This window comes from Gymnoscopelus microlampas (assembly GCF_963454915.1).
Source record: "Gymnoscopelus microlampas genome assembly, chromosome: 6".
Classification (NCBI taxonomy): Eukaryota; Metazoa; Chordata; class Actinopteri; order Myctophiformes; family Myctophidae; genus Gymnoscopelus; species Gymnoscopelus microlampas.
The window spans coordinates 16,868,540-16,891,694 of record NC_139943.1 but is presented as its reverse complement, the minus strand read 5'-3'; the positions used below and the strand labels follow the sequence as shown (position 1 = coordinate 16,891,694).

General features: G+C 41.1%; 2 protein-coding genes across 2 annotated transcripts; both read left to right on the top strand.

Annotated features, from left to right (window-relative positions):
- Positions 1-77: 77 nt before the first annotated feature.
- On the top strand, positions 78-18,051 carry cat (catalase). Its single transcript, XM_084061114.1, has 13 exons — positions 78-220; positions 3,575-3,746; positions 4,421-4,531; positions 6,838-6,968; positions 9,641-9,745; positions 12,735-12,860; positions 13,265-13,456; positions 13,937-14,089; positions 14,547-14,685; positions 14,874-15,004; positions 15,287-15,394; positions 15,847-15,930; positions 16,831-18,051. The coding sequence occupies exons 1-13, from the start codon at positions 155-157 to the stop codon at positions 16,888-16,890; spliced, it is 1,578 nt and encodes a 525-aa protein (XP_083917240.1). The 5' UTR covers positions 78-154; the 3' UTR covers positions 16,891-18,051.
- A 1,023-nt stretch (positions 18,052-19,074) lies between these two features.
- On the top strand, positions 19,075-22,397 carry LOC311046878 (transmembrane emp24 domain-containing protein 6-like; the record flags this gene model as incomplete). Its single annotated transcript, XM_084059452.1, has 4 exons — positions 19,075-19,296; positions 20,003-20,129; positions 20,893-21,074; positions 22,164-22,397. 4 exons carry the CDS (start codon positions 19,075-19,077, stop codon positions 22,395-22,397), a joined length of 765 nt encoding a protein of 254 aa, XP_083915578.1.
- Positions 22,398-23,155: the final 758 nt, after the last annotated feature.

Below are 23,155 nucleotides of genomic sequence, written 5' to 3'. Positions count from 1 at the left end.
CATGACGTGTCGTGACAGACGGCCGTCGTATGATCCATGGCTAGGGGCGGGGCTACCGTTCAAAGTCTATAGGAAGCTTCAGTGTGTGTAAACAACAGTTAGCTCCTCTCTCTTCTCTGTTCATTTGACGTGTGACTGTTGATCTGTGGACATCATGGCGGGCACCAGGGACAAGGCTACTGACCAGATGAGGTTGTGGAAGGAGAGCCGAAGCTCTCAGGTTTGTGTGGTTTTGTATAAGTTTATGTTTCGTGAAAGATGCGTATCGCATGTAAAGCTCGCAGCTCCACTTGAGTGATGTGTGTAAATGGGTGAGAGGTCGCATGAGGACGCACTGAGCGCACTGACTGCACTGCAGCATGCACACAAAAAAACAGCACTTTTTGACCTAAAAAAAAACCCACTCATTTTGCCTAAAGTCATGTTAATCTGCCTTTATTTACATCTGCTTAACTCTACTCCTAACACTGCTGATTCATCCTGCCTTATTGCCTGTGTTCTCAGCCTATCACAATGCTGGTTACATTCCAAATAATTTCTGCCTAAGTCAAATAAGTATAATTGCCTAAGTCATTTTTGGAATGTAACAAGCATTCTGATAGGCTGAGGACATGTAAGCAATAAGGCACAATGAAGAAGAGTGTTAGGAGAGTAGAGCTAGTAGGCAGAAATGTCAATTTGGCCAAAACAATGATTAGGCAATTAGAGGCTAACAAAATCTTGCATTTTATTTGATCAACCTGTGAATGCGTTGTATTCGCCCATACGTTTAGCATTGTGGCCTCTTACTTATAGAATTGCAGAACAAATGCATATTGGCTGAATATCACTAACTAACTTTGAGGGGAAATGGTAGAAGGTCAGTATAGCTGATCTACACAACCTAATAATATTAGTGTGACAAAGAACAGAAGTCGAACCAATTAACCAACAATTCTGAGCTACTGTATGCATTCTATTACTGTCGGATAAGGATAACAAGTCTTATGCATTCTTACGTGAATGAGGTTCTAAGCAGGTCATTGTCCCATAGGAGAAACAGGGGATTGAACTTGAACTTGGACCCTGTGTCTACTCATTCTTACATAATCACAGCGCTCTAGGGCGACCTTTAATAACAATCCACTCCTTTGCCTTTGATATAGAATAGAATGGATTAGAAACTATGCACTGTGTGCACTAATGCATTGGTTCTCAAAGTGGGGCCCGGGGACCCCCAGGGGTCTTTGAGGGAGTTACAGGGGTTCCCCAGCTAAATGAGACATAGTTAGGAACCAAATTGACCCTTTTGGGTCTGTAACTCAGAGATTGTACAAACGGGTCCATTGGGTTCCAATTGTACACTCTCAGAGTTAAATTAACATTGATTTTACAATATAAATTGGGGTCCCAGAGATAGAAATGCCATTAAATGGGGGGTCCGTAGCCTAATGCATGTCAAACCGGGGGTCTTTGAAATTAAAATGGTTGAAAACACTGCTAGAGCCTTAAATATTTTCTCTTATTGGGGTCCTTGGCATAATGTTTTATAAAAGGGGTCCGTGGACTAATAGGTTTCAATTTGGGCGTCCTTGACATGAAAAGGTTTGAGAACCACTGCACGAATGAGCCTTCAGTTTGACTTTACTGTGGTAGAACTTTGACTTTACTGTGGTAGAACTGGTTTATAACGGTGTTTCTGGTAGTTCCACATTCATCCCCTTTTGTTGTATACAGATTTGCTGGGCGATAATGACAACAAGGCCCACGACTCACTCCAATGAGTGAGTCATTGTTGATAAATAAATGAAAAGGGCACGCAGATCCCATAACCCGCTGGGCTTGGCGGTCAAACCGTAGACAAATAAAATCAGACGCCACTATCACGCTCCCACTGTGGAATTTATATGGCTGCATTTAACAGCCGGGAGGCTCTTCATCAAACCTTATGATCAGCTCTTCCTCAGACCTTATGATGAATGATGATGATCATAAGGTCTGAGGAAGAGCCCCCCCGGCTCAAAATGTTGACAAATAAATTCCACAATGGCAGCATAATACTAGGGCTGTCACGATTAAAACATTTTGGTTGCCTGTTGGCGATTAATTGTCACTCAAATAATTGCGATTAACGATTTAATTGTGTGTTTGGCATTGAACATTTGGAACATGTGTTCTGTTTACCTTTTAGACTTCGTATTTTTTTTTTGCACAGGGCAGATATAACAAATAACTTAAATATACATAGAAATTATTGACATATTTAATACTTTTATGCATGTAAAAATATATTGCTAATAAATAATTTGCGACTATCTGCGATTTGACGATTATGTAATAGTTGTGACAGGCCTACATAATACTGGTGTGCAGATAACATTTTTCTACTGTTAAATATATGAAGCCTCCCATCATGTATTTATCCTGCGTCCTTGTGGAGCTGATAATGAGTAATGACACTGATGTACAGTTACTGTTAAATATTGTGATTGGTATGAAATTAGAAGTGATAGGCAGTAGTAGTTCTGTACATTTGTCTTGTTTTCATAGCTAGGTTGAGGAGATGACGACAGCCTTGTGCCCTACGGTCCACCAAGGTTTATTTGTCTTCAGGCCGTCATTTGTTTGGCCTAGCCGGAACAGCAAACCAAACCTTAACAAACCTCAGTGTGGTAATGCCAAGAGCTTGGTTAAATAAGCATGCTTTTGTAATGTGGTTGCTATGAATAGGAGAACATGCTTGTCACGAAACCCTTTTAGGTCTAGGAAGAAGAGTTTGCAACATACAAATATTTACCAGGCTGTTGAGTATAAGAGGTGCAAATAAGGGAGATTGCTTTTACTCTTCTGCTGATGTTTTAATATTTACATATTTACACACTGTAGTTATGCACAGGCATACAATAAACTAAAAACAAGCCACTACCAGGGGACACGGTTGTTGCCAAAATAACAAAAGAAGCAGCTCGGCAAAACAAAGACAGACTAAGGGTCCTTTCGAACGACGCGCCTATGTAATTAATTTTCAATGAGAGGCGGGCGATTATTTGGGACGAGCGGAGAAGTTGAGGGGCGGTGAGGCAGGCGAGCGTGGTCCCGTGAAATTCTCGCGCGTGTGCTCGTTTGTGCACACGCGGCTGGCGCAGGCGGCAAGAGCTGGATTGTGGTGAGCTTTTGTTTCCCCCGCACGCGCAGGAGGACAAAACAACAATGATTGCAGCACGATCGCCTGCCTACCTAACTACTAGTCTCTAACCAAACCAATGTTCAAAAATACATAAGTGGCAACCACCCCCTTACCTAGGTTCTATGTATATAGAGGCCTCTGTTTTTCCTGTCCCAAGGCAGAGCGTATACAAATTACTAAGTAGGAGAACAGACACTAAATACAAAAGTTTGCTCTGGGCTTTAAAATGAGGGCTGCAAAACAAGGCTACAAGACAGGGCTACAATCAGGTGCAATGGGTGTCTGGGTTAGATCGCCTGAGGTGGGACCCAGCCTTTTATAGACAGCAGATGGTGGTGATTGGATGAAGGTGGGGCCATGGCAAGTAAACTGGCCCTGAACCTTTCATTTTAATTTCAATTTGACCAGGAACCAGATGTGTTGACGACAGGAGGCGGTCATCCCGTCGGGGACAAGCTGAACGAGCAGACTGCGGGCCCCAGGGGTCCCCTGCTGGTCCAGGATGTGGTGTTCACGGATGAGATGGCCCACTTCGACAGAGAACGCATCCCCGAGAGAGTTGTCCATGCCAAGGGGGCGGGTAAGGCGTTGGTCCAGGATCAAACACGAGGCTTACGCCCGATTTTATACTTGTTCAACCTGTTGTTGAACCTACACATTGGCCGAATCATATGACTTCCTGACTCACTCACTTAGATAGCTGTTAACCACTTTCAACCTGGTGTCCCTATTTTAGCCATGTCCTTATAGGTGATTTTTATTCTTGTTGTAAAAAAAAAAAAACGACCTACAGATGTGCCACTTCAAAACTTCACACGTTACTGTTCTTTCCCTGAAAGTGCCCTGAAAATGCATTTTTTTCCTCCCTGTTCTGCCCTTAAAAATGCACTGTTTTGCCCCTGAAAAGATGGCCGATGGCAGGACATTTGAAGTTTTGAAATGGCACATCTGTACAGTACACAGTGCATACAGAAAGTTCATAGACCGTTTAAAGTGTTCCACATTTTCTTTGGAAAGCAACTAGCATCACCATCCAAAGGTTATGTTCTATTTGAAAAAGCCTATTTGACTTGTAAAGTAAAGTAGTGCTGATATTCCAAATATCAGCACTACTTTACTCATCATACATCATCCGGCTGGTGGACAAATAACAAACTGTTTTCTTGTCCTGATAGTTCAATGTATTTCCATCTAATTTAGATAATATAAAAAAACACGGTCATTGTCTCAGTTATGTCATTTTCCTCGCTACAGGAGCGTTTGGCTATTTTGAGGTGACCCATGACATCCGTCGCTACAGCAAGGCCAAGTTGTTCGAATCCATGGGTAAACAGACACCCATCGCTATCCGCTTCTCCACTGTGGGTAAGAATGACTTTTGGTTGATTGAATACTTCATTGGTTCTCAAAGTGGGGTCCGGGGACCCCCAGGGGTCCTTGAGGGAGTTCCAGGGGGTCCCCAGCTAAATGATAGATTAGGCACCAAATGGACCCGTATGGGTCTGTAACTCTGAGAGTGTACAAATGGAACCAAATGGACCCTAACGGGTCCATTTGGTTCCATTTGTACACTCTCAGAGTTAAATTGACATGGATTTTACAATATAGATTGGGGTCCACGTGATAGAAATGCCATTAAATGTGGGTCTGTAGCCCTAATGCATGTCAAACTGGTGATCCTTGAAATTAAAATGGTTGAGAATCACTGCTAGAGCCGTAAAAAATCTTCTCTTATGGGGGTCCCTGGCATATCTTTTGAAATGGGGGTCCGCGGGCTAATAAGTGTCAATTTGGGGGTCCTTGACATTAAAAAGTTTGAGAACCACTGGAATACTTTATTAGACAGAAATGTAAACAGCACGAGGTAGAGGCAGACATTTAGGCTAGAAGGATAACACAACAAAGACCATGTGTTCAGACCAAGAGCTCACATTCAGATGATGAGACAATGGCTCTGTCTCATTTTGAAATAAAGGTTATGAAGGCATCATCTTACCATGTGGTACCTGGATGGGAACATTCCTTAATATTAGGTTTCATTTAACCCATTGAGACCTGAAGCCGATTCTACATGTCTCCTAAATCTCAACAGTTTTCTGAAAAACGTTTGTTTCTATACCAGTGGTGCTCAATCTTTTTCATGTCAAGGACCCCCAAAATTATATGTATTTGGCCGCGGACCCCCATCAAAATATTTGTTCGCTTTAAAAATATATACATTCAAAGATTTGCACACATTTTCACGATTTTTCAAAAATAGCAGATCTACAAGCTCGTAGCGAGGCACTCGGTGCCGCGCTATGAGCTTGCATATCTGCTATTTTTGAATAGCCCAAAGTGTAAAATAATGCTTTTTAGCTCAAATCTAAAAATGAGACAGTTCCAGGTCTCAATGGGTTAAAAAGGTTACACGAGTTGAGACAACCTATAAATGTGACTAACGTAAATCTACACAATGAAATTTCTCCAGTTTCCGTGGTAAGCAAGCCTTTTGCACAACACATGACTCAACTCCAACAAACAACAAGATAATGAACATAGACTAACAAGACAGGGTATTGTAAACTAACGGTGCATGTGGATCTCCGATTTCATGTGGCCAGTCTATGACTTTTCTATGCCATACAATATGACTCCATATTTCGGCAAGGATTCAGCCCGCTTCACTTCCATCATAAAAGTTTAATTAAATATTTCAAACACAATACGTGGCCTACTGGCAGTGTGCAGAAGAAATCTGGCGCTGATCGGTCCAACGGTTTGAGAGATAAGCCCCAGACAAACACACACACACACACACACACACACACACACACACACACACACACACACACACACACACACACACACACACACACACACACACACACACACTCTTCTAGGCTCTGCCATGCTGTAAATATGAAACAATGGATGAAGTTTTGGACCTTTTTGTTTTTATTTGGAAGAAGATATTAAAAATCACACCCAGTGTGAAGTGAGAGGTGATATTTATGAGTTATTAATTTCATCATGCAATCTCGGTAGCCAATCACAGCACGTCCTGCGTCACGGCGTCACGGCATGGCTCAATTCACACCTAGTGTGAATTGAGCGGTTCTTACATTTTTTACATTATTATTACTTTCATCATGCGTCTCGCTAGCCAATCACAGCGTGTCTGCGAAGTTTGAAGTTAATTTCTTCATGCATCTCGGTAGCCAATCACAGCACATCCTGCGAAGGTTAGCCAATGGGCGTGTTTTCCACAGCATGGCGTCACAGCGAAAGACAAATTTTCACGACGGAAAGAAAAACTTTCACCACGGATGGGTCCCAAACCCTCTTATAGGAGCGGTTGCACCGCTCAAAAATACATAATAAACTGGCTAAAATAACCACAAGCATGGATCACTGGCCTTGGGACACAGCATTATGGGATATCCTACGTAGCCAAGAAACCACTTGATGTTTCCTCACAATCTAGGCAAAACCAGAAAGCTAACTAGTGTGCAACCTATGCCTCCTATTGTACTGAGAGTAATCCTAAGTGCCAGACAAAAAATGCTACCTACTATCAAAGCCAGTAAAACGGATCAGAGCTTATACTGACACATGAACGTATCCTTAAAAAAATAAAGTAAAATTCACTATAATTTAAAACATTTTTTTTTCCTGCTGTTGACTTGTAGCGGGGGAGTCCGGCTCTGCAGACACGGTTCGTGACCCACGAGGATTTGCGGTGAAGTTTTACACAGAGGAGGGAAACTGGGACCTTACAGGAAACAACACACCCATCTTCTTTATCAGGGATGCCCTGCTGGTGAGACGTGTGTGCGTGTGTGTGTGTGTGTGTGTGTGTGTGTGTGTGTGTGTGTGTGTGTGTGTGTGTGTGTGTGAGAGAGAGTGATAAAGACAGAGAGGCCTCTTATGAATGATAACCATAATATTTATTGCCATCGCAATTTACTGGTTTGGAGTTTTTCTACACAGCAGATTCGGTACAGCTGGTGTTAAGCATACTGTACTTAAAAGGTGGGCCTTGTGAAAAGAGATGAGCCACAATGAGAACACTGGCTTTTATTGCATTTGATTGCATTTTTAGTATCAGTGACTTTGCCCCCTATCCAGTCTGTGGTTCACCAAATAAAGAGGAAGAGGGACATCACGTTGTTGTTGTTTGCCAGTTAGACATGGCTGTCATTAGTCAAACTTGCAACCCACTTCAAAGAAAAGGCTCACTCAACTCGAGGACAGTCTTGAGAAGTTCTACACTGGGTGCAGATTTGGATAACACATAATAGAGAGAAAGAAACAATCTGCACTCTCTGTACTCTTTTTTTTTAGTAATGTTTAAGATCCACAGCAGCAGTCAACCGAACAGACGCTTTTCTTCCCAAAAGGTCTAAATGAAGAGTTAATTTTAAATTGTTTTATGTAAAAAATATTCCGGTATTGTGGTCTATTGTGAGATCTGACACTTGTGACACTTATTGGGATACTGTATATTCAGAGTTTATTGTATTTTCTATCATAGATGTAATTTAATAATGAGACACAGCTGTATGGTTTTAATTCTCCATGAGCTATCTATGTCACTACCACCTGTATGCAAATGGTAAATGGTGCATTTATACTGTATAGCGCTTTTATCTAAAGTGCTTTACATAGATTGTGCACTACATTCACCCATTCACACACACATTCATACACCAATGGCGGAGGAAACCATGCAAGGTACTGTAAACAGTAACATTGACGAAGGAAGGCCTGCGTGCCGTAGGGCATTCACGAATAGTGATTTTTAGTATTCGAATTATTCGACCTATAAGTATTCGAATATTCGATTAATCGATTTGATTATAAAAAATAAAATAGTAAAAAAAATAAAAAATAAAAAAAATAAAAAGTTTTTTTTTCATTTTTTTTTTCAATGACATTGATGACTGGACTCAAGGAATGCGAGTTGACGTCACACCAGAGCTCACAGCTGCGTGTCTGCTGCAGAAAAGCCACTAAAAAAAAAAAAATCTAAAAAAAAAAAAAAAAAAAAACTTTTTTTTAATTTTTTTTTTTTATCGAATAATCGAATAGTGGTTTGATAGTCGAATAGTCGGTTTGATAGTCGAATATTCGAATATTCGATTATTCTGTTAATGCCCTAGCGTGCCGAAACGTGTCTGTTCGGCTGACTGCTGCTGCGGATCTTAAACATTATTAAAAAAGACTCCTAAGACTTCTACATAGAGTGCGGATTGTTTCTTCTCTAGTAGCCAAACTTGCACATTAGTTAGTGGAGTATTGCTGACACACCAACATCAGGATTGTCTCATCCATGTTGACGCTTTAGGTTCACAATACTTAAGCTGGGCTCACGCTACAGGAGTTTAAAATCCTAAATGATTTTGTAAGGAGAATCTTAACAGCTTCTCTTCTCTATAATCTCAAACATGCACACACAAAAAATAAAAATAATTGGGCATCGCATAGTACAGGATATTATGAAGATTATTGTGTCTGGCAGAACAATGAACCGCCACGCATTTGTCCAAAGAATTCCTTGGAAAGCGGTAGCTTCGTGGCACCCGCAGCTGATCACAGCCACTCTCTCTAGACTAGACAATGCTTGTGATTCCACACACGTTTAAGATATGTCTCCCAAAGCGTCTCTCTTGCAGACATGTCTCTGTCGGCTAATTGTGGTCACGTGTGAGTGCGACCGTCCCAGATGAATATCAAACATGTTTGATATTTATCAAGGTGGCCCCCGATGCGTCCGATCATCAGGGTGTAAGATTTAATCTGTGTGAAGTCACTCACACTACAGGATCATTCTAGGCAGATAATCCGTTCCAACCAGCCTCAAAGCGGGAACACCCCCACGATTGTCGGGAGGGGCGTTTCCGACCAAGAATCTACACAATTATCCTGTAGTGTGAACTCCGCTTAAGGAATGTTAAGTACCTGCATGGGACTCTGAGAAAACACTGCACTGGGTGGTTCTCAGCCAAATGCAACAACTTACTGTTTCTTTGTTATGTACAGAAGCTGATACATCTGACATTGATGTGTCATGTCACAACCATGGAAGTGTTTAGTTTGGAAGTGGGCTGTCTTTTTAACCTGTGTCTTGAGAGGCCTATTAATCTTGAGTTGTTTAAATAGTAAATACCAGATGCTGGTTACAATAATACCACACTGACGAAGGCATGCGTGCCGAAACACGTCTGTTCGGTTGACTGCTACTGTGGATCTTACAACATTATTAAAAAAGAGTCCTAAGACTTCTACAGAGTGCGGATTGTTTCTTCTCTATATACAACAATACTGTAGCAGAATTGTATTACTAATAGAGTTCGGTTGATCTAAACAGCAGCTGAATATTTAGACCTGTTATATAGTCTTGTGGCAGATATCTAAAACTAAATGACCATAAAACATGTTTTATGTGTATTTATGAGTGACGTGTCTTTAACACCCTTTCAACCCCTCTAGTTCCCATCCTTCATCCACTCTCAGAAGAGGAACCCGCAGACCCACATGAAGGACCCAGACATGGTGTGGGACTTCTGGAGTCTCCGGCCTGAATGTCTGCATCAGGTAACATCATCTTCATCCACCTCCATTGTTTGTGTTGAGGTGGATCGGCAGGCCTGTCACAATTATTACATTAATCTAATCGCAGATCTACAAGCTTACAACGCGTTGTCACGAAGTGACGCGTTGTAAGCTTGTAGATCAGCTATTTCCGCTATTTTTTAAGTTTTTCAAAGTATAACATTATTACATTTGTCAGTCATTTCTTTGTATATTTAAGTTACTTGTCAAATAAGCTTTTATTACGAAGCCTAAAAGCTAAACAGAAATTACGTTTTTATTCATAATATGTTCCCATGTTTGATGCCAAAAACACAATTAAATCGTTAATCGCAGTTATTAGTGTGACAATGAATAGTCAACTTCAATTTGTAATTGTGACAGCCCTATGGATCAGACCTCTGTGTCTTTAGTAACATCCTGTATTGGTCAAATAGTCAGCAGTAAGGGTTTTCAGATGCACTGCAACATCCTGTGTTGGTCAAACGGTAAATGTTTAAAGATGCACCGCAACTAGGGCTCTCACGAATCACGGTCACAAAGTTTTTGTTGACAATTGATTGTTATACAAATAACTGTGATGAATTATATTGTACTGTATTTTTGGAAATCTGGAGCTCTCTGTTGGAACTGTTAAGCGATTGAAGATGGATTTATGTATGTCTGGCATTGAACATTGGAACATAGTAAATACAAAATTACATTTCTGTTAGCCTTTTAGGCCTTGTAAACAAATATTGCACAGGGCAGATATGACATAAATAACATATAAAGAAATGACTGACCAATAATCAAAATAAATAATGCATAATGGCAAAAACAGACCATATCCTTAATAATTGTGTACTTATGTGTTTTTTTGTTTTGTTTTGTTTTTAACTATAAAATGCCCAAATAGTGAGGCCAGGTTGAAAGACGTGGACAACGATGTGGAAACGATGATGAAATATAACGTTTCTGTTCATTTCATCCAGCTGTTGTATACAGATGGATGGAAACGATTATGCAAAATAATTGCGATTAGCCCACGTAATTGCCATCAGGCAATTGTGACAGGCCTAACTAATCGATAGAACAACACAAGATGTTGCAGATGCACTCACTGCAACCTCTTGTGTTGTTCATGCGATAAAAAGTGTTTCAGATGCACTCATGGTTTAATGGCTAAACCTCCCATCTCTAAAGCAACGTCCTCATCTAGGGTCAGCTTTCTGTCTTTGTATCCTACACTGTCTCGGCTCTCCTACTGCCAATACGGCATAGCAGTGGTGGCCATTTTCTGGTTCCACTTCAAAATAGTCAATGCATTTTTTCCATTGACATTTCCAAAAATATTTATATCAATTAATTTAGGCCTAGAATCAAGCCATCCAGGGTCCCGGTGAATCATGAACATAAAACATTTTTAGCGGTGCCAGCCGCTCTACACCTGACTATGTCCGTCCGTATGTCCGTTTGTCCGTTATGTCCGTTTGTCCGTTTGAGCCCGGCTTTAAACAGCTATAACTCCAGTTCGCAGCATGCCAGCAAGTCCAAATTTGGTATGTGGACTTACACCACCAATTGGGACGAGCATTGATTGCTGAAGCCCCGCCCCGCCCTATTATAGCGCCACCAGGAGGCCACTGCCTTTAAACAGCGCTTTACACAGCTATAACTCCAGTTCGCATGCCAGCAAGTCCAAATTTGGTATGTGGACTTACACCACCAATTGGGACGAGCATTGATTGCTGAAGCCCCGCCCCGCCCTATTATAGCGCCACCAGGAGGCCACTGCCTTTAAACAGCGCTTTACACAGCTATAACTCCAGTTCGCAGCATGCCAGCAAGTCCAAATTTGGTATGTGGACTTAGACCACCAATAGGGACGAGCATTGATTGCTGAAGCCCCGCCCCCCCCCCCCCTATTATAGCGCCACCAGGAGGCCACTGGCTTTAAACAGCTATAACTCCAGTTTGCAGCATATGCCACCAAGTCCAACTAATACCACCAATAGGGACCAACTGTAATTACATAAGCCCCGCCCCCTCTGTCTTCCCATTGGCTGGGCTTTAAACAGCCATAACTCCAGTTCACAGCATGCTACTGAGTACACATTTGGTACGTGGACTCAGACCACCAATAGGGACGGACTGAAATGTAGTAAGCCCCGCCCCCTCTGTCTTCCTATTGGCTGGGCTTTAAACAGCCATAAGTCCACTTTGCAGCATGCTACCAAATACACATTTACCACGTGAACTTAGACCACCAATAGGGACAGGCTTTAATTGCTGAAGCCCCGCCCCCTCTGTATTGTCATTGGCTGGGCTACAAACAGCCATAACTCCAGTTAGCAGCATGCCACCAAGTCCGAATTTGGTTTGTGGACGTACACCACCACTAGGGACGAGCTGTCTTACTTAAGCCCCGCCCCTGCATCTTCTTATTGGCTGGGATTAAAACTGCCATAATGCCGGTTTTCTTCCAGCGCCGCTGTTCAGTAGCCTTGAAATGATTTCCCAGGGATGTAACATTGTTTCTCCAGTTCATATCTAGCCCAATTACACACACTCATCAAAGGCACCGCTTCCTTCACACAGGGTGTGATTTTTTTTAAAAATATTTGATTATATGATATACTATATTTAATAAATACCCTTTGTTTTGACGTTTTCAAAAAGTTTTTTTTCACAGAATTAAATGTTTTATGGTCATGATTCACCAGGACCCTGGATGGCTTGATCCTAGGCTTAAAATAATTGATATAAATATTTTTGGAAACGTCAATGGGAAAAATGCATTGACTATTTTGAAGTGGAACCAGAAAATGTATGCCCTACATTAGTGCAGAGATAGTTCCGTTTAGAGTGGACTGCACTCTTTCCTTGTGGAAAAAAACAAACAAACAAACTCAAAACCCTTTATTCACTTTTACTGTATTCAATTTGACTGTAATTCTATTGTAAACGTCCATGATGTATGCTTTCTTCTGACTTCCTCTCTGTCCACCAGGTGTCGTTTCTGTTCAGTGACCGTGGTTTACCAGATGGCCACCGGCACATGAACGGCTATGGTTCACACACCTTTAAACTGGTCAATGTTCAGGACGAAGCAGTCTACTGCAAGTTCCACTACAAGGCCAGTATAACATTCAGTGTAAAATTGTGTAGATATGCTACAGTCTGTGCGATACTGTACTGAGGTTGTAATTACTGTTGTTGAATACATTTAACATTTCCATTACATAAAATAGTGTCTAATCATTTCTGAAATGTGAATTAGGGATGGGCTTGAATTTTTGAGTACCCGAATTTTATTTCAGTATTTGTTCAATGTATTGCTTTGTAACACAAACATTCAGTGATCTAAACATACATTGAGCGGTGATCCATATAGCAAAATATAGATCTGCCTTTTTTTGTTTTCTTTGTGTGTGTGTGTAATCGAATATGGAAATAACTTAATATTTCCATCCCTAATGTAAATACGTATTCTGCCTTGGATTAATTGTAGCTCCTGTTTTTTCTTTTTTTTTTTCTCAGACTGACCAGGGTATAAAGAACCTCACGGTTCAGGAGGCAGAGCGTCTGTCCGCCTCTGACCCTGACTACGGCATTAAAGACCTGTTCAACGCCATCGCCAATGGCAACTTCCCCTCCTGGACCTTCTACATCCAGGTCATGACCTTTGAGCAAGCTGAGAAGTATCCCTTCAATCCCTTCGACCTCACCAAGGTAACCCTGGATACTTGGAATTTCATACTTTACAAAACAAAGCGTTTTTATTGAACTCGGTCTGCTGTCTCCAAGTGAAGTGTCAGCTGTAACTCGACTTTTTCATTGTCCATTGATTTTGAATACATGACTAAAACTAGGGTTGTCCGATATTGGCTTTTTTACCGATAACCGATATAGCGATATTGTCCAACTCTTAATTACCGATACCGATATCAACCGATACCGATATATGCGGGGATTATTGTGATTAGGGTAAGCTCAAATTTCATATCACACACACCATATACAGTAAGAACTCCTGTAACTTATTTATAAAGCAAAAAAAAAATATATATATATATATATTTTTTTTTTCAAAAACCGATACCGATATTTTCCCGATATCAATTTTTATGCTAATATCGGCCGATAATATCGGGAGGCCGATAATATCGGACATCCCTAACTAAAACATAATGAATTTTGTGCTTGTTCTAGGTGTGGTCCCATAACGACTACCCTCTGATCCCAGTGGGGCGGTTGGTTCTCAACAGGAACCCAGTCAACTACTTTGCTGAGGTGGAGCAGCTGGCCTTCGACCCCAGCAACATGCCACCGGGTATCGAACCCAGTCCCGACAAGATGCTGCAGGTAACATAACATTTAGTCTGTGTTAATGTGCAGTTTACTGCAGTGATTCTTAACCTTTTTCATTTCAAGGGCCCCCAGTTTGATATGCATAAGGGCACAGACCCCCGTTTGATAAACATTTTTTTTTTATCTCTGGGGCTCCAATCTACACTGTAATAATCCTGAGTCTTTATTTAAGACTAATGGTCTGCAGACCCGACATTGAGAAACATGCTTTACTGTTAGTTATGATTATCCCAGTTCTTACCTCCCGTTTTATTTATTTTACAATTTCTTTGTTTTCATGACATTGTTTTAAGAACTTGATACTCTTGTAATCGGTGGAGAAGTTCGTAGATGAGATGTGGTTGCTAACTAGGAATAGATAAACACACGTTTATCTCTGGAGTAGTGATTACTGTCATCATAACTGTCTGTCTGTGCGTCTCTCTCTCTCTCTCTCTCTCTCCCCTGGTAGGGTCGTCTGTTCTCCTATCCAGACACCCACAGACACCGTTTGGGGACCAACTACCTCCAGATCCCTGTCAACTGTCCCTACAAGACCCGCGTCGCTAACTACCAACGAGATGGACCCATGTGCATGTTTGACAATCAAGGTCAGTCAGTCACAACCTGAACCCAGACAACAAACCCAAACAAGTGTGTTAAATAAGAGAAAACATTGATGTCCCCAGAAATGCAATAAACAGTAACTGTGAGTGTATGTACTTTGTCTGTGTATGCATGTCCATGTGTGTTATCCCCTTCTGACTGGTTGGGGGTGTGTTCTCTGTCTGACCCGTAGGTGGTGCTCCCAACTATTTCCCCAACAGTTTCAGCGCCCCAGACACCCAGCCTCGCTTCATCGAGTCAAAGTTCAAGGTGTCGCCTGATGTGGCTCGCTACAACAGCGAGAACGACGACAACTTCACACAGGTAAAGACCAGAGGGACAGGGTTATATGATCATGTCACACAGGTAACGACCAGGGTCATCTTAAATCCAGAACCTGTCCAAATATTTAGGATCCAGATTGCATTTACACTTACACTTGCTATTAAAATGTGTCTCACATTGAAACCAAGACTTGTTTTCCTAGATAAAATGCAGATTACCAGAAAGAACTTAGCATTTGTATAGCTGTCATTGTCTATGTAAAGTGTCTAAATGGCCAATTCTGTGTGCGTGCGTGTGTGTGTGTGTGTGTGTGTCTGTCAGGTGCGTTCATTCTACCTGGAAGTATTGAATGAAGAGGAGAGACAGAGACTGTGTGAGAACATGGCAGGAGCCCTGAAAGGAGCCCAGGTCTTCATCCAGAAACGCTGGGTGAGTCTTCTTCACCTTTTTGCTTGTCTGCAATCCATTTACCATTTTCAAAACTCTTAATGAAGCATGGCATGACTAATTAGAAAGAAGGAAGCCAATCACCTCACAGTTGAAGGAACGATGGGCCAGTTACACATGTGAGGGAGATTACTTACAGCTCATATTAATTTAGTCAGTCACACTCTTTTGTAGGTCAGTGGTTCTTAAAGGGGGATCCAGGGACCCTCAGGGATCCTTGAGGGGGTTCTAAATGTACCCTTACAAGTTTGTAACTCTGAGCGTGTACAAATGGAACGAAATGGACCCTTACGCATCCATTTTGTTTCATTGGTGTGCTCTCAGAGTTACGGGGGTCCTTAGTATTAAAAGGGTTTAATAACAACTGCTCTATGCAGTGAACAAGAGTAGTATGATTAAAGTAGTGTATTGTCTACCTCTGTTTCCCCCCACAGGTCAGCCAGCTAATGGCAGTCCATCAGGACTATGGTAACAGAGTCCAGGGTCTGCTCGACAAGTACAGCTCAGAGGCCCAGAAGGTTTGTATTCATTTATTGTTTATTTTTGGTAAATTGTAATGATCCCCATGGGGAAATTAATTTGACCCATCCTAACTTTTAGGATCACTAGGCTGCCACCTACGGGTGCACCGGGAGCAGTTAGGGGTTCAGTGACTTGTTCAAGGACACTTAATACATAATATAAAGCCAGGAGGGGTTGGGGATCGAAACCGGGGACCTTCCGGTTTCCCAGACAGTGGCTCTACATCCTTCCTGAGCCACCGCTGCCATCTTTTTAAAAACTGTAAAATCAGCATTGATAAAATGAAGAGTAAGGCAACTTAAATCTATTATAATGTATCACAAATTCTGTGATACCAGCTTTTAACACGGCAAAGGTTATGGGTTCCATTCCCTCTTTAGCCCAGTGGGTCGAGCAAGGCACTGCCAGGGTTAGAGGTTTGTTTCTCTAGTGAAGTGGTTCTCAACCTGATTGACCTGGTCCCCACATGATTTTGGGGGGGAGGTCCCCAGATGACAGTAATGTGACAAATTAATGATTTTAAGAATGTTAATACCTAAAGAAATTAAAAAAGACCATTACTGCATTAAAATGATGAACAAACTATGCTACAAAAACTGGTCAGACATTGGCCAAAGTGTCAAATAATATAAGAAAGAGGCAAAAATGTTCCCAATATTTCTGTGGGAACTGAGTCAAACTAAATGTAATGTCTACAATTCCATGTGCTTATCAGGGTGGGAGGTCCCCAGTTCAAATATGATTATTTTGGGGGGTCGCGGCCTGAAAAGGTTTGAGAACCACTGCTCTAGTGGACCAGCAACACACTTGAGAAAATGTCTGCTTGGATTTAAAGTATGTTCTCTCTTTGCTTAATCCCCATCCTCACCCGCCCCCCTCCCCTTTCTCCTTCCAAGTGTGCACCTGTGCACGTATACTCCCGTGCCTCTGCCATCGCCGCCGCGTCTAAGATGTGATGCCTTAAAATGTCCACCGGGGGGAGCGCCCGCACACGCACACCCCCATCAACGCAAGCAGCATTTTTGCAATTCCTCTTTCTAACTGCTCCTACGAGCACATGGCTGCATTTATAACCGTCCGTCCACTTTTACATGCAATATCCAACTTCAACAGAAATAACTGAGCTGAAATCTGTCACTGTTGTTGTTGAGTGACAGTTGCATTTTTTCAGTTTGCATATTTTCAGTGCATTAATATAGTGCTTTTATCCAAAGCGCTTTACATAGATTGTGCATTACAATGTTTGTTCTCTGCAGAGAGTAAATGCCAGCTTTGCATTCTTCCTGCGTCACCATCGTATCCTAACTTCAGATTAACTTCTTTATTGAAATTTTGTCATACAAGATTACATTTCAACATAACACGTTCATTTTGCTCCAACGTAAACATAGCATGTTGCTCCATGGCAACAGACTACAAGAGCTACAAGTCAATGATTACCTTTAGCACGGGTGAGACATGATGTGACTTCTAGCTAAGTCAATGATATTTTTGTGATTTTTGTTAAGTCAAAGCTAAACACATTTCAATGTCTTCCACTCACTGTCTTCGATGTCTTCCACTCAAAGAAATTACGACAGCTAATTGAATGAATTTTTAACTGCATTGTTTGTGGACTTGTTTTAATTGAAGGTTTGGACAAAATGGCTATTGGTAAAGTCAATCTGATTGAGTTTTACATGGAAAATATGACTGTACAGCAACTGTGGTCACCACTAAAGTATTAATATTAAATACTAGAGTTAAGGGGTATAGGACAAGTCTTTTTGGACAGCTGGTATAGTTGCATAGTTGGGTGAGAAGGAGTTTGACACATTTTTGAATGGCAAGCGTCCAATAGGATGTCAAAATAGGATCTGGCCATGTCCTAGAATCCTTAATTCATTATGTTTGCCTGAAAATAACAGATTTTTTATAATTAACATGGGATGTATATTTAGTGCTTGTATCAATTAATTGTGTAATCAAAAGCTTATGCTCATGCATTTCTCTTTTTTCCTACTGTTTTTTTGTTGTTTTTGTTTGAAATGGGTTTGGTCTGAAACTGGATAATTTCAAAGAGCTTGTGTTAAGGGCTCAAATTTAATAAAAATAAAAATATATATGTATAAGCATAACTGACTGATATTCTCTTTAGCCTTTCAGATGTGTTTTTACACTTAAGGCAAGCATAGTACTAGGAGGAGATTAGCAGAGTAACTGGCATGATTCATGCTCACATGCAAATACAGTAAACTGTACAATAATAGAATAAAAGCATGTGGACGTAGGAAACTGATTTGGTGCAAATTGATTAGACGTGATGCACAGGTTCTGTGGAAGTTTCAGGACGTCAGCAAATCCAACCACTGTCAAGCGGTAACATCCTCCTCAAAACCTACTTTAGGCCTACTGGTAAAATAGTATGAGTGGGAGTTAAACTTTGAAAGCTACCAGCCCCTGCAACTTGTAGACAGTGGTGGATGAAGTACTCAGATATTTTACTTAAGTAAAAGTAGCAATATAAAAAATACTCTGTAACTAAAATGCCTGTGTAGAAAATGTTACTTGAGTAAAAGCACAAAAGTATTGGCATCAAAATATATTTAAAGTAGCAAAAGTAAAAGTACAAAAATGTTTGAAAATAGCAGATCTACAAGCTCACAACGCGTCGCGACGCGTTGTGAGCTTGTAGATCGGCTATTTTCAAATAGCCTATGTATAAATAGGGCTAAAGTGGTTAATGTATGTTTTATAATATAATAATTTATATCTGCAAAGTAACTAGTAACTCTAATTTTCAAATAATTGTAGTGGAATAAAAGTACAATATTTGCCTCTGAGATGTAGTGGAGTAGAAGTGCAAGTATTGACAATTGGAAATACTCCAGTAAAGTAAAAAAAAGACCTCAAAATTGTACTTAAGTACAGTACTTGAGTACATATACCTAGTTACTTTACACCACTGCTTGTAGATAACAAGAAATGACACCACACCCACTGACACCACACCTGGCAGGGAACCTACATTTTCCCACAGAAGACACCAAGTTTGGGTGCTGGTTAATCATATCTATCCAACGTTACAGACCGGATTTCCATTCAGCAACTCCCAAGTTAGTTAAACCCTTAACAGTGTCAAAGGAGTAATTTGAACAGCCATGTTGTGTAGTGTGCCTTGCTTTGTTGTCGCGTGGTGGTGGTTGTTGTTATTTGGCCATGTTTCTGGGGGTCCCATGACGGACCCGCACCCCGACATCACGGACCAGGAGCTGTTCTGGGGAACTGACCAATATGACTTCTCCATCGTGCTGCGCGCCTCAGGGATGGAGTGCTTCTGGCATTTTGCTCACCAGGGAGAAAGATTCTACCTCACGTTCATGGTAAAGACTGTGTGACTGTCTGCCACATTTTAACCCGAGTGCATTAAGTCAACGATTCGTGTGTTGTGTGATAGGGATCTGAGAAGAAAGTGCATTTTGGTTCCTTCGTTGTGTTATGCTGAATTAAATTAGTATTTTCCCCAACTATACAGACGTAGATTGATGTATTTTTTTCTTTTAAGTAGCCTATTAAATGTTCAAATGTCAGAAAAGAAAAGTGCATTTTGGTTCCTTCGTTGCGCTATGTTAATTTAAATTAGTATTTTCCCCAACCAAAATTGCATTTTGGTTCCTTCGTTGCGCTATGTTAATTTAAATTAGTATTTTCCCCAACCATGCAGACCTAGATGAATGTATTTTTTTTTCTTTTAAAGTAGGCTATTAAATGTTACAAAATGTTTACAAAGAGTTGAAGGTAGTTTAGAGTTTGACATGCGGTTTACTTGGCTTGTAATTCCCCTCTTTTCCATACCAACGTATAAATCAAGTATAAACATATCCACTTGTTTGCTTTGTAATACTATGAGGGGTTTTCTGTGATCATACACCAATTGTGTGTGTGTGTGTGTGTGTGTGTGTGTGTGTGTGTGTGTGTGTGTGTGTGTGTGTGTGTGTGTGTGTGTGTGTGTGTGTGTGTGTGTGTGTGTGTGTGTGTGTGTGTGTGTGTGTGTGTGTGTGTGTGTGTGTGTCTGTGTCTGTACTGTAGGTCCAATGGGTGACAGGGGTTGGTCATGACAGACACCTGTCAGTTACAGTCAACTCTCCCAGCAGTTTGCTGGTGTCCACTGTGGACGATGCCACTGGTCAGATCAACTTCAAAGCCGAGGAGACGGGTCAGTTTTGTCCTGTTCCTACATTGACCATGTGACACAGCATTTCAAAAACAACCAGAGCCTGATTCGTGCAGTTTATGAGAAGAGGGAGAAGAAAGTCAGGGTGTGCATTGTAATGACTAGTTTCTCAAGGCTTTTTGTATGAATTACATTTAGGATCCCATTGAAATTCTGCTGTGATAGCAAATATATATTGAGAAAATGTAGATCCTGCAAACTGTCTTGACTTACAGCAAGCAAGTAGTTTATTACAGCGTTTCGGTCTAAACAACCTTCATCAGGTGTCCCTGACAGAAACGTTTTAATAAACTACTTGTTTGCTGTAAGTGAAGAAAGCGTGTGGGATCTCCATTTTTTTTCATGTATCATGCACTGGTTGCCTGCTCCTACGCACCTGTCCCTGTAGGTGTGCAAAAGGAGCTTTTTTTCACAAAGCAAATATATATTGAAATGAATTGTTTCTCAGCCGGAAATCTGTTATTTCCCATGACACGGCCATACAAGTATAGATGAGCCTTATGACACCTCATCTAGAAGATAATTAAACCCTCTATTCTTGAGTTACAACTGTACTTGGACTGATTTTTTCCGTCTACACCGAATGTCTTCACAAAAAATAGCCGATCTACAAACCCACAATGCCTCGTAATGCAACGCATTGCGACGATTCTTGGCTAATGTTCCCCCCAGAACAAGTGATGAATGGCCTGTTTCATAATGAAGCTCCATGTTGTCTCATTGCTTTCTTCCTCTTATTTCCCAGGTTTCTATCAGATGTGCTTCAACAACTTTCACAACCGCTTTGGCGTAATGCAGATCTTCCTCAACTTTGGCGTGTATTATGACGGAGCCGGTGCCGCCGCCAAGGCGAAGAACGAAGAGGAGAAAGAGAAAGAGAAAGAGGAAATCAGGAAAGACCTGAACAACACCCTGTCCGCCATAGAGGTACACACATCACCATGTCTGACTGTTAATCAGAATATTGATGTGGTGGGGCGCCCGATGGCCTAGCGGACCAGGCGCATACCACATACGCTGGTAATCCAGCTTGACAGCGTGTCGCGGGTTCGACTCCCGATCCTGACGACCTTTGCATCCCCCCACCTCTCTACCCATTTCCTGTCAGCATACTGTCCTGTCAAATAAAGGAATAATAGCCCCCAAAAAAATATTTAAAAAAAAAAAGAATATTGATGTGGTGTATATTGATACAGATATCATACTCATAACTTGAGTATGAATACTATAATTGTTGCTACTATAAATAATACTATATGTCAGCGTTTTTTTCATCTTGTTTTTTAACTAGGGAATGATACCCTGTCAACTACAAGGCTTACTTACTTGGACTGGAAACATAAACCACTTAAACATGAAACCCTAATTACTTTGACATGTCTCCCTCAGGGGTCTGCACTCGGTCCATTACATTTCCCCCCCATCTAAATCAGATCTCTTCACAGAAAATAGCCTGCATATTCGCCCCCAGAATAGAGATGTTAGGGTTTATGTGATTAACTACCAATGATAATAATGACAAAGATATAACATTACAAATTAATTTTAGACTGATAACACTTAAAGCAGCACTATGTAACTTTTCTAATTAATACATTTTCATTTTGTCCAATCTGTATGGTAGAGTATGTTAATACAATATTACTTATATAATTGGGGTGGTTCTATTTTGTCTCCCTGCTCTTCTATTTAGATCTTGTCAGAGGTCATGTCTCACCTAGACACAGGATCTGACATGAATTTTGACCTGATGGTCAAGATTCAATTTATCCCCTGAGCAAGCAGGCAGGCTTTATTAGCTCAATGGTGAAAATGTCAGCACTTAAGCAGGAAACTTGGTTCAAATCCAGGGTAGAAGAGGAAAAGTTACAATTACATGTTCAGTAACCACTTAGTAAATGATCTCTACATTAGCCTACAAAGATCTTGTACTGTATGATCTGGGAGAAAAAAACAAAAGCAGATATTATTTAATACAAACTTCCAATATAACATCACACAATCACTGTGTTCCAGGAGACCTCCCACAGGGTAGAGAACCGCGTCTTCCACATGTTCCGCTTCTACAACTTTGGCCGCATGAGACGAAGCCTGGACTACTACGTGCTCCAGTCCAACTCCAAGTATGTGACGCGGTGGTCCGCGGCCCAGAGCGCGGTCATCATCTTGGCCGGCTACCTGCAGCTGCTCTTCCTCAAGAGACTCTTCAACAACAAAAACCCCACCGAGGGCGAGAGGCCACGCTGCTGAGGTCATCTGGGCTGAATCTTCTATTCCACACTGTGAAAGATTTACTTAAAGGAGTAGTTCACGCCAAAAATGACTTATTTTCTATCAATTACACACCCCATATTCATGGAGATTTTTTAACATTTTTGTCACATTCCTGAGCCAATAATTTGATGATAATAATAAAGATGCTAATGTATCCGGTAGGAGACACAAAGGAGACTCTTTGTGTCTCCTACCGGAGAGACCGCCGGTTATCAAATTATTAGCCATGGTTCACATGACGCTCGTCTGTCACAAGCGTCATGGAACCAAAAGTTCCTGGTTTAGAGTGGTGTTCGATTGTTTTACATTTAAACTCTCACATGTACAGTACATATAAACGTTCAGATTTCAAATATAAAGTGCTTACCCACGAGCCACGGATCTTACAAGTTGATCCGACCCACGATAAGTACGCGTATCTCCCGTATTGTTCAATAAAAAGCATTTTAATCCGATCACCAGCCATTTTCTCCAAATTTTCTCTGATGCTTTCAACTATGCGACACTAATGGTTGGGAGGTGTATTGCACTCTGATACATTACAAAAAAAAAAAGATGGCCGGCGATTGGATTAAAATGCTTTTTATTGAACAATACGGGAGATTCGGGTACTTATCGCGGGTCGGATCAACTTGGAACATCCGTGGCTCATGAGTAAGCACTTTATATTTGAAATCTGAACGTTTATGTACATGTGTACAAAAAAATCGAACACCACTCTAAACCAGGAACTT